The sequence below is a fragment of the Lagopus muta genome, chromosome 1 (genome assembly GCF_023343835.1).
Source record: "Lagopus muta isolate bLagMut1 chromosome 1, bLagMut1 primary, whole genome shotgun sequence".
In the NCBI taxonomy this organism is placed as follows: Eukaryota; Metazoa; Chordata; class Aves; order Galliformes; family Phasianidae; genus Lagopus; species Lagopus muta.
In genome coordinates this window covers 111,198,763-111,211,027 of record NC_064433.1, presented here as the reverse complement: position 1 = coordinate 111,211,027, position 12,265 = coordinate 111,198,763, and the positions used below count along the sequence as shown (strand labels likewise).

General features: G+C 44.8%; 1 protein-coding gene across 1 annotated transcript; it reads right to left on the bottom strand.

Annotated features, from left to right (window-relative positions):
- Positions 1 to 8,790: 8,790 nt before the first annotated feature.
- On the bottom strand, positions 8,791 to 12,004 carry RPL8 (ribosomal protein L8). The gene is made up of 6 exons (XM_048937889.1): positions 11,881 to 12,004; positions 11,547 to 11,690; positions 10,679 to 10,820; positions 10,023 to 10,241; positions 9,232 to 9,347; positions 8,791 to 8,990 (listed from the first exon to the last, which is right to left on the bottom strand). The coding sequence occupies exons 2-6, from the start codon at positions 11,682 to 11,684 to the stop codon at positions 8,832 to 8,834; spliced, it is 774 nt and encodes a 257-aa protein (XP_048793846.1). The 5' UTR covers positions 11,685 to 11,690; positions 11,881 to 12,004; the 3' UTR covers positions 8,791 to 8,831.
- Between the last annotated feature and the right edge of the window lie 261 nt (positions 12,005 to 12,265).

The following is a 12,265-nucleotide window of genomic DNA, read 5'->3' as shown; positions in this document are numbered from 1 at the left end:
TGTTTTGTCCTGTGGTGTGTGTTGATTTTTTTTGTTGTTGTTCTTTTTTTGTTTTTTTAATGGACCGCACAGAAAGGATTCTGTGCAGTGGCACTGTGCTGAGTTCTGGAACAACAGTCATGTAGAGATTTCTGTGCACACACACAAAAAAAAGAGAAAATAAAAAATTGGCCCATCAGAATAAAATAATCAGGACAATTACACTGTAAAAGTTTCTTAATGTGATTTATCTTGTACTTTTTGTATGTTTTTATATATACATATATATATTTAATGAGCACAAGCTTGATGGTGTTTTTTACAAATGAGTTGATAGAAACAAAGCTGCTTATCTAATTAAAGGTCTGTAGTTTTGAAATGAACCAAGGAAAATTCAGTCGCAGGCGCATTCGTAGGCATTTTTAGGGACACAGAAGATTTTAGAATACGCTTATGTAGCAACGATCACTTTTATGCTTCCATGTTTTCTCAGTGCTCAAGTTAATTCAGATTTTTTCATAGTTTTTTAGTGATGCCATTTTACCTGGACTTAGTAAATTTGGGTAAAGTTTTTTCCCATTTATGTTTGGGAACGCTTCTTGAAAGTTTTAACTCAAAAATTGCTGGCCTGAGTACTGATGTTGAAATAGTTCCTATTTATTTGGACCAGTAATTGTTAAACGAGCTATCTCAGAGGTGATTATTATTACGTATTTTTTACTATATAGGTAAAATATATAATATTCTAGTTCAGCCTTGCCAAATGTGTTCACTTTTAACAGTGCAATGATTGTAGAGACGTGTAAAACCTGTGACATTTTAAGGCTGTGACTTTTTCAATCATCTACACCCCTGCCCCTGACGGAAGGTGACTGCAGCAGCAGTCATTTTTCAGGTGACAAGCTGAGGACTTGGTGTGTCTTTGTGACTTGGAAGAAGGATAGCCTACGTTGTCTGTTGCAGCTGCTGCTTTTAAACAGCTACAGTAAAAAGGTGCAATGCTCTTTTCTTTTTCTTGTTTTTGTTTCACTCTGGGCAAAACAATTTTAAATTGTATTTAACAAATGTTGTACAAGCAAAAAGTTTCATATGCGTTTGACTGTCGCAGCATTTTGGCAGTGGTCATTTTCTGGCGACACCCAGTACCTCATTGTCGACGGCACACTTTAAAGCAGTAGTCCTCAAAGTGCCTACAGATTGAATTCCCCCATCACCAGTTCCAGTTTTCTGTTTGTTTAGGACAGCTGTTAGGGAATCTTTGGTCTTCCGCAAATAAGCCAATAAATAGTAAAGCAAATGCTCGTGTTCCTGACGATGTAACATCCAGTGCATAGAAACTGAACGTTCGTGAGTGATGTTATATGGTGGTGAATGTGTAGCTTGATGTAGTGGGAAATCTGTAACCTTACCAAGCAGAATTTCTCCCTCTGTACAATTGGATTGTTGTTGTTTAGTATCTAAGTTTTTAACACTTCTTACTCTGAGTGTTGAAAAAGCAGTACTGCCATATACGAAAGGAACTTTGTTGCTGCTGTGTAACAGTAAATGTACTAAGCTTTGGTCGGAGAGATTGGTCACCCACACTCATGTTACCCCATTGTCAAATGAGATTGCACAGGGCTCAGCGAGAGCTCATTTCATGCACAGAGCCTTGCTGTATGGCAACGTGCAAGCAGAAGAGGACATAACTCAGTTTGGAATTCTGCAGAATTGTAATTTTCCCTATCTACCAGCTCTGGAAAGTCAAATCCTCTCTTTAGAACTAGTGTATCTCGCTGAGATTGAGCCAGAAAGAAATGAAATTCCACAGCACCATTTCATATTAATTTTCAGAGTGGAGAGACTTTATTTTGAGAGAACACGAGAAAATTTTGTTAAGATGATGATGATTATGCTTTCTCAGCCATTTTGTTATTCCTCGCTTGTGTTTTGGCGTATGTACCATGAAAAACATCCGAGGTTCCAAAACATATATATATTTAATTCCAGGAGAGAACAAGATTAGCCATTCTGCCAAAGCTGAACAGGCAAAAATTGGCTGCTGTAGCAATTCGTTTTACTTTGAGTTTCAATAAATTTCTGTCTACCTCCGAGTCTTTTGGAAGGAATGATTAGGCTGATAAACTGCGTGATGGCAGAATGGCTCAGTGCATTTGTTGGTGTGTGTTTCGGTTAGTAGCCGTTGCGGTGAGGCTCACAGCAGTGGTTTGTGTGGAAACAAAGGGAAATTAAAGATTAGTCATGTAAATTACAGGAAAAAATGGCACGTTAGGAAATTTGCAGAGAAGTTGTAGGTGTTTAAATATATTTAGTTAAGCTTTCTTTGTCCACACTGCAAGCCAAGTTGCTCCCAAGGTAAAAGGCACGTACCTTAGGTTTTGGGAGGGGGAGATGCTCTTCTCACAGCAGTGTGGCAGTTCCTGTCGCTTGTGGCCCCTCTCCAGAATGGTGCAGTTCTGTGAAGCAGAACGGCAGTAATGTTGGCTCTCTTTCTTCTCACCTCCTGTGCTCTCCATCGTATTCGTGTCGTGCTCTTCTCACAGCCATGAGGTCTTGGGGATAAGGTCTAAACCTGCCATCTCTCTAGAGCAAAACTAAAGAAGTTTCCTGGGGGACAAGTAGTAAACATCTTGTAAGCACTGCATGCTGCGGAACAGTACTGTAATAAACAAGAAGTTGAAAGAAATCCAGCTGTATCCTTGTGCATGATTGCTGTTCCTCTTGCAAGTAATCTCTCGAGCAAGACAACAGCAAACGTTTCCTTGGACTTGCGGCTAGAATCAGGACACCAGTGCAGTAAAGATCCTTGCAGCACAAGCATCGCACCCTGTGTATGCCCTCAAACCTGCTCAAGGGTGTTCATTGCCTCTTCCTTCTTTTGGTCTTTAGGGATTGCTGCGTTAATGCATTCACGTGCAGACCGGGAAGTCGTGCTGCACCAGGAGGGCTTTAACCCAGTCTGAGCACTGTCACTTTTTACTCTGTAACTTTTTAAGGCTTGTACTGTAACTGTCCTTTTGTTTCTAAGCTATAAAAGCTTCACTTGGACTTGCCATTTTTAAATGCCAAATAGCCTTGTTTATTTTATTTAAAATGAACAGTAAATGTGTCCAGTCCTGCCCTCGTAGCTTTGAGCACAGTAGGCTGTTCTCAGAAGTGCACTGACAGAGCCTCCAGCACTCCAATTCAGAGATCCTTATCCTGTAGTCACATTTTCCAATGCAGGCTGCAGTGACTAAAGGATCCAAGGATTTCAGTGATATTTGTTGGAGGTCTGCTGATGTTGGCACTTGATTGTTGATGTACTGTGAGGATCAGCGCACCCCACGTAAACTGGTGTGAGATGGCAGTATGCTGTCTTACTTGCTTTATTTACACTGACTTGCCAACAAGCACAGGAGAACCAGTTTCTGGAGGAGAAAAACACTCCTGCACAAGGGCTAACTTTTCATTAAATACCCACTTCTGGATTTTTTTAGCCTTAGAATTCCTTAAAGCCGCTTCTTGAGAGTAGAATCAGACCTACAGGCTGTTTCCTTTGATGAATTTAATATAGCCTTATACTGAGCAGCACAATTCTAAAGTGACAAGTGTCATTCTTTAACGTTGGAAATAATGTGCAAGTGTCCTCTCGTTTTAATAACAGGCTAATCTTGAAAATGAGATGAAGTTAACAGGTTTGATGAACTCCTACAAAATCCAACCGTGGGTGAGCACTTAGTGCAGAAAACATGATAGTTCCCTCCCTATGTATGCAAGCTACGATGTTGGATAACATTACTTTTTATTCTTAACTTGCCCCCTTGCTATTTCAGTAGCTGTTTGTATTGCTCTAAGCTGTGTCACTCACACAGTGTGCAGCTTCCTGATGCACGCACAGCCCTTACTGAAGCAAAATCTTCAAACAATTGGTTTTCCTCCAGTATAATTCCCTACACCTCATTCCTGTTCCCATTGCTACGATGTGCTGTTTCTGACTTCATCAAATGACCAGGACTGAATGAATGCTTTATGAGTGTGGTTTCACCTGAGCCATTAAGAACAGTTAATCTTCCTTTTCCATCACGACACCTCTGTGGATGCAGCTTTTAAAGGTGTGTTAGCCTTTTTTGTAGCTTTAATCATTGAAAGGCTGCTGTTCTCATTCATAACTTCAAATTCCAGTTGATAATTTCTCACAGTGTTTTCACACCAAGTTTGTCATTCTGGATGGCTGGGGTCATTTCCTAGTTAATACTTTCTTACTTCCTACGAGCCAACCTCACTCCCTGACTTGGAGCCTTTCTGAGTTCTGTGGCAGCAGCTCCGGTCTGGGCCAGGTGGGTTTTGTCGTCTCTCAAATCTCCTCACAACTCACTGAGATACAAAAGCTTTGTGGTGCTGATGGTGGTCTTGATTTCAAATAGCTTCTAGCTTGTTGTGTATTTTTGTTCTGCTCCATTTTCTGTCCTGAGCAGTAAGATCCTACAGGTAAATAGCACTGTTAGAGGGGGCTGGCTGGAGTCTGTACTAGGAAAAGAGGGCTGGCTTGAAAGCTTGGCCACTTCACAGTATACTAGATATTTAAATGTCTGATGGGTGCTTCAGCATCCTTCAAAGTCAGGAAGTAAATCTGAAAACTTAGAAACTGAGTCTTCAAGATTTAACATGAGCATCACAAATTCTATCTCACCTTCATGCCGAGTGACGAGGAGGAGGTGGAAGAGCAGAAATGGGAATGTTTTGCTGCAGGGAGAGGCTGTGCTACTTCATGCCCATGGGGAGCTGTAACACTGTATTTGGCCTGGTTCCCCTCTGGTAGCAGAGCCGGAGCCCCCAGAAGCCACAGTTTCCCCAGCTCTGAGACATGAGTGTGTAGGAAGGAGATGAAGTGGTGGTATATAAAGCATTTCCTACTGTTTTTCTCCTCTGAGATCTGGTGAGTGGAATCCCCTCAGCAAATACAGACCAGCTGGCTGAGAGGCCCCTCAGGCTTTTTCTATCCATACTTTCTACCTCTTGACATTCATTGTAGAGCCCCTGTGAGCTGCTTGAGGTGGGTCAGAGAGCACAACGGGTTCCGAGGAGCCAGACTGGCAGGAGCACAGAAATACCCAAGGGTGCTACCTGCTTCCTGCAGCAAGGATCCTGTTGGGGATCATTTGTAACCCATCTCAAGAGTGCTCACATTAAAACTAAGGAACCTTTACAAGGAGTACCCTGGGATGGGCTCAGGAACACTTCCACTCAGTCTCTCACGCTACCTCCATCCCCATCCTGTGTGTCAGCGTAAAGTACTTCACAATGGGTATTGGTTAAATAGTGCAATTGTAGGGAGGTGAACTGGTTTCCAGCTATTCTGACATGTTGAGGGGCCCAGAAAGGGAGGGTTTCGTAATGACAAATTCTACTATTCTGTGTGTTGGCCTGATTGTTCATTTAGAAAGGAATGTTACCAATTGCTACCCCGGTTGTGTGTAAGACTGAATTGCCGCAAGAAAACTGTGTAACCCTTCCACTTGGAGTCTGTGAGGCACCCGGTGCTGGCTTTCTTCTGCAATCTGAACCGAAAAGCTGCTATTGGAATGTAGTCTTATCATAGAGATGCAGAAGGAAACTTCAGTTGTGTCACTTCTCTCGGCTTCAGAGCAGTCAAAATTATTTTGATGTAGGTTTTAGACTATGTATATAAATCTGATTGAAGTACCAACAGCAAACCATAAATAAAATGTGGACTTAACTGAAGAATGGGCTAGTGGAGAAGTTTTGTGTTGAATTCATTAAAATATAATGCGGTGAACTTGCCAATGGAAGAGACTGTGATGAAGACAGGAGAATGAAGCTTGGGTCTTAGAAAAGCAGCCAGGTTCCCTGTGGCCTTAGAATCTGTTCAGCTGTCTTAAGACTGGTGTGGTTGCTTGGTGCTCATTGAAGAGGTTTGCTGCATGGAAATGCTCCAGCAGTTGGTAGATCTTCGTGGCTGCTGAAAGCTGAAGGTTTCTGCAGGTGACACTTCCCTGGTGAAAGTGTTCGTTCAGGACAGGTGCCCTCCACATTCGTGATTCTTGAGCCGACGAAGGCACTGAGCACCTCCCTAAGGTGCCAATTACTCAGTCGCTTTGTGCTTTCAGAGCAAAGGTCTTCACATAAAATGAAGTGGAAATGGGTACAGTGGAAAACCAGTGGAAACCCCTGCTATTGGCACTCACTTTGAAGACAGGCAAGTGCAAAACAATGAGAAATTACTGAGAATTTGTAGTGCTAATGTTAAATAATAATCATTTTTGAAAAGTTGATAGGTCCACATTAGCAGGTAAAACACCCAAGCTGATTGCAGCTCTCCATTCCTCCAGTGCAATCCATCTGAGCGGGCGCACACACGAACCCTCTGCCTGTTGGCGTGTTGGTAGCAGTAAGAATTCTGGATGAACCCTGTATGGATCTCAACAGCTCTCTGCCCCCCGGGGGCTCATGCTCAACTGGGAGAAGAAAGCATATTAACAAGGCAGCACAAGAAGGGACCCTTCTTCTTTTTCCCTAAACTCTCAGTTTTTCTGATGTTTTTCTGCCTTGCAGTTTTTCTTGCATTTCCTTGTTTTCCCTCTCTGCCTCGTGTGGCAGGATATGGAGCCTTCCTTCCTTGCAGGTTACAGCAAACACCTAAAATATTTCCAGCAATTGGTTTCACTTCAAGATTTCAGAGCCTGCTGATCATTACTGGAGATTCCAGCTGCCTTCTTATTCATTCTAATGAGCACTGCTGTAGCGTTTGATGTTTGACAGCGTGTTGTGGTTATATGAGCAAATAACTGTGGGATCCATCACAGACTTTAACAGCTGGGGCAAGCAAGAGGCTGCTCTGTATGATGTACATTTAAAACACGATTACTAGGAGCCAATATGAAAGCAGGTGCTGTGGGGATTGAAGAAGCACAAGGCAGTGCAAGGGTGCTGTGTTTTTTTCCACTCAAAGCTCTTGCTTATTTTGCTGATTGACATTCCAAGGAGTTTTGTATTGAAGCTTCCTCAGTGCAGGCAGGAGCACAGAGGGTGCCCATTTCAGCAGCACTCAGGCAGCCCTCCACCTCAGCACTGGGGGTATTGGTGCTGGATGGGGAGCAGAAGGGTGTGCTGCCCTCAGCAGCTGCATTGCTGCCCCCCTGGTTGCGTGCAGAGCAAACCTTTCCAGGAGTAGATGTGTCTAATGGTGCCTTGCTCACCCAGCGTGAACTCCTGTTTGACACCATCATGGGGTAATGTGAAATCAATACCCGGGCATGTTTCACAGCCCTGGCTTTTGTTTCCAGGCGTCCTGCCAAAGCACAAGTTAGAACGTGTTGTGTACATGCTGAGGCCTCTGTATTAAGGAAGTTTGCTACAATTTGGAGACCTAAGTCCAACCTCACTGCATGCAGTAAGGGCAATTGTTCCTCAGTTCATTAAGAGAATGGAATTGAGTCTACAGACTCCTCAAACATGTGAATTTAAAGTGAAATTTAGCATTGCATCCTGTGCGTCAACATTAAACATAGTTGTAGCTGCCTTCAGCAACAGTATTTATGTGTGCAGTTTTCTTGTACCTTATTTTATTGCCCCTTTTTTCCACCTGTTGGCTGTGAACATCTGACAGTAGCCAAAAAGGGAGAAACCAACCTTCCCCAGAAAACATGGGGGCAACAAATCCAAACGTGGCTGGAAACCATGGATTCTGAGGCGCGTTTGGGTGTATTTAATGTAAATAGTGCCACCAGTTCTTTAAACCAACAGCCTTATCAGAATCTCTCATGCAAGCAAGCTTTCAACGTACTTGAAGATTCTGAAGCTTAATTCTTAACTTGTATCTTGCCATGTTAGTCTTCAGAACACTGAAAACTGTTCTCTTTTCTTATGATTGTCTGGGAGACAGCATTTGTTGGTGGAAATCAAAAATACTCCTCACTTTTCATTCCTTGAGGTCTGGCTCTCTTATTTCAGGACCAGTGGAATAACTCTGACTGCTGTACGTGAAATGCTCTACACTCAAAGGGAAAGATTCTTGATGAAATGTTTTTTTGATTCTGTCTCACTGTTGTATCTTTCAAAGGATCATCATCACCTTGTTCCAGGAGCACTTGGCTTAGAGGAACTGGCACCTATTTTGGGACCAGGTCCAGCTATAGAAGAGCTGTTACTGACAGCAGAGAGAAAAAGTGTAAAAGTCTGCAAGCAAGTCCGTACCAGCCTGGACACAATGCCAAGGTAGCAAAACAGGACTGAAAATTTGTTTGAGAACCTCAGTCTCAGGTACGTTGACAGCTTTACTTTTCCAAAGGCCAAATGAGTAAAGCCTTGAGATTCAACTATTTTGCAGTAACAACTTCTATCTACCTCATTTCTTGCCCCTGAACCTCTCCCCCACAATAAAAAAATCAAAGCTGCCCTTTCGTAAGACAACAGCTTTTCTTATGAGACAGAAAACAATGTTGGAGTCCACTGAACTCGGAAAAATCAGTGCCTTTTAATGATTTTGGCAAGATGGACGGATTGAACTGAGTGCTTAAAGGATTTCTTGATTGGTTAGAAAGGCTTTGTCAGGCATACAGCCACGTACCCAGGCTAGTGTCAATATGACAATCCCCTTGAACATACGGACAGGAGAGCACCTACACAGACTATCATTCCAGGCTCTAACTCTGCTTACAGAGTGAAAGCAATGGCTGAAAGAATCCCTGGCCTGCTTTTTTAGGGGTTAGGGTGGTGTGGAGAAAACTACCTCATGTCCATTCAAACCTTCCTCTGAACTTCAGCCCCGTTTTCAGCAGCACTTTAACAACAGATAACTTGAACACCACACAAGTTTTAAAAATTTATTCTTTAAGCTCCATACTGGGTCTTCAGTTCTCCTTTTCCTGCACAGTCTTTGTTCCACGCAGTCTGCCCGTACGACGAGCAGCAATGAGACCAACTTTGCGCCCAGCAGGAGCATCTCTCCTGATGGTTGAAGGCTTGCCGATGTGCTGATGGTTACCACCACCAAAGGGATGTTCTACAGGCTGTGGAAAAGGAAGTAAAGTCAAGTAATCCATGCAACAAAGCTATCATTTACCAGCAATAAATTGATTTGAGGGAACAAGAACTTCAACTGCTTCATTTGTGACACAGCACGGTAACTACCAAGCACATACAGCTACCCTAATTAAAAAGACATCTGGCAGCCTGCCCTGTGATATGCCATGCCCCCACCATGCCAAGCAAATCCTTTTTAAGCCATAAAAAAGCAAAATGAAGACTCACATTCATGGCCACACCACGGACACGCGGCCAGCAGTTTCTCTTCGCCTTGTATTTATGGTAGGCACGGCCAGCCTTTAGGATGGGCTTGTCGATACGACCTCCACCAGCAACGATTCCTGAAATATACCACAGCAACAGTGATGTGCAGGTACAACAGGCAAGATGCGGGAGAAAATGCCTGAAAACAAAACCAACTCCTAACAAATATTCAATCTTAAGAACAAGCTCACAGAGACCACCCTCAAATAATCCAAACTGTCTGTCTGAACCAGTGTTTTCCAGCCACCACACACAGGATCAAGTTATCCAGCCAACTGCACACTAAGAGCTCTGTCAGGTGAAGAGACCATAGGCTGAACTTTGATGTCGATAATGGTACTGCTGTTCATTGTTAGGCTTTCAATTTCATTTTAACTGATGACATCCATAGCAGCTTCAGCACTAAACCATCAGTTAATTGTTTTTTTTTTTCCCCTAACTTTTCACCATCTGCAGATTTTACAAGCTCAGCAATTCTTTAATCACTTGAGGGCAAACAGCACTTATTTTCTGCTCTCCCACTAGCTCAAAGCATCCCCAAATCCAACAAGTTCCATTGCCAAAAGTAAAGCAGGTATACCACACAAGTTAGACATCTGTCTAAAGACCATATCTAAGTATCTGCATCTAGACAAATACACCTCTAAATCACACTGCTCTCTAGCTAGTGTTGGAAACAGGGCCTGTTTTGACAACTTGCTGAGCAGCATATCAGCTCAGCTAAAGACAAGCTCCTAGTTATCCCTGCTTACCGACAACAGCTCTGTTTGCAGAAGAAATCACTTTCTTGGAGCCAGAGGGCAGCTTCACTCTGGTTTTCTTTGTTTCAGGGTTGTGAGAGATAACGGTAGCATAGTTGCCAGAAGCACGGGCCAGCTTTCCACGATCACCAGGTTTCTCCTCCAGGCAGCACACGATGGTGCCTTCCGGCATGGTGCCAACAGGCAGGACATTGCCAATGTTCAGCTGAGCTGCAAAGAGCAATCACAGAGCACCAGCTGCTTCAGTCAGGCTCCCAGTATTACTCCAGCCACAACTCTATTTAACAAGGCTCCCTGTGCACAGAAGGGCACTGCATACATGCATATGCATACCAATAGGTAGGGGTGCTTATTTGAGTTGCAACCCAGGTTTCAACATCTACTGTGGCATAAAGGCAGGCAAGAGCTGCCTGTGTAGTTAAAACAATCCAAACAATTGACAGCACTGCAGTCAGGCCTGCTGAAACAGGCTGCATGAGGAAACTTCCATCTCCCAGAAGGAAACAATGCCTGCTTACAGTAAGTAAAGCTACAGCCTTTGTAAAGGCTCCCAGCAGCACCTCAGCATCCCATACTGTGTATTCAGACAACAGCTGCTTTAAACCTCCTGAAACCTGTCAGGCAACCCAAGTTTAGTCTTCACTCACCTTTCTTGCCACAGTAAACAAACTGACCGGTATGGATACCCTCAGCAGCAATGAACAGCTCAGTCCTTTTCTTAAACCTGTATGGGTCACGGAATGCTATCTTGGCAAGGGGAGCACCTCGGCCAGGATCATGAATTATATCCTGTGGGAACAAAAACGTGCTTTGGAACAGGATACAGAATTTGTCACAGGTTCAGCAAAAATCCAAGGATTACAAAAACTGAAGATGATTAAAGTAATTTTCACTTGGAGCCCCCCTTTTTAGGGGGATATTGATTCTTCCAGAAGTAAATTGAAAATAAATTCATGTGTAAGAACACCACCTCACCTACCTCTATCACAGAACAGTAACTCAAGTTTGTAAGTGTTTCTAAACTTCCAATTTTTTCTTGTCAAACTCAATTGTTTAAATGTCAAAGCATCTCCTTCTGTGCTCTGAAGATGACCTTGCTCTGAAGGGGTGAGGAGGTGGTTGCATTTTTGGGGCGCTCAACTGGGCATGGGCACCATGCTGCTGATCAGAGCCTCCATCACTGACAACTGACCAGTACGTGCAACACTCGACCTTTAAGTATCATCACAGCCCCAACAAAAGGCACCACCTTGTCCCACTGGGCTGTACATACGAAGATTCTTTCTTTAAAGTGCATTCTACTATCAGCACAACTCCCCTCACTCCCGTTTCTTGCATTACAGACAGCTCCTAAGTGACAGAATCGATTCCAGAAGACGTCAGCAGCCTACAGGAGTAAGTTCTAAGAGCAACCGACAGCACTTCAGTCCCTTCAGACAGGTGAGGTTTCGGGATCGCAGGTTTTGGGTCCCACTGCTCACTGCGGAAGCCCGCAGAACCCCCTTCCCCTCTTACCTTCACGATGCCCTTGATGTAGCCGTGCCTCTCGGCGAAGTCGACGGCGCGGAGCTTGGCCGGGCCCTTCCTGTGCTTCACGTGGGCGCGGAAGACGGAGCCCGCACCCTTCCTCTGGCCCCGGATGACGCGGCCCATGGCGCTCTGCGGGAAGAGACAGCGGGGCCACACTGGCCGTTACCGCCGGCGACAGCGAAGCCGTCCTTCCCCCCGTCCCTCCCCGGAATAGAGAGATGATAGGCGGGGAAGAGCATGGACAGGCAGAAGCGGCGGCTCCGCCGCGGCCAAAGCGCGGATGGCGGCGGATAGGGGAACGCGGCGGAACAGCACCTACCTGCGCTGCGGCCTCGCTGGGAAAGAAGGAAACGCAGACGTCACCGCGGCGCCAAGGCCCTTCCGGCGCGCAGAGGGCAGCTGCTGGTCGCGCTGGTGTGACGTCACTTCCTGGCAACCGAGCGCGCGGAGCTGCTCACGCGCATGCCTCCCCCTCCCCCTTCCGGCTGTGAGGTTATGCGGGCAGCGGCGCCGGCGGGGCGGGGCGGTGGCTGCGTGGCTGTACGCTCCGCTGTGTGATAGCGGAGCTTAGGAGTGTGTTTTGCTACTGGTTGGCTCTTTGTGAATGAATAAAAAGCTCACTGCTGTAGGCTTAAGTAAGCGATTGCTCCCCTGGCTTTGAACTGACTCCAAGCACCAATGTAGCAGCTAAGCCTTCCCACCAG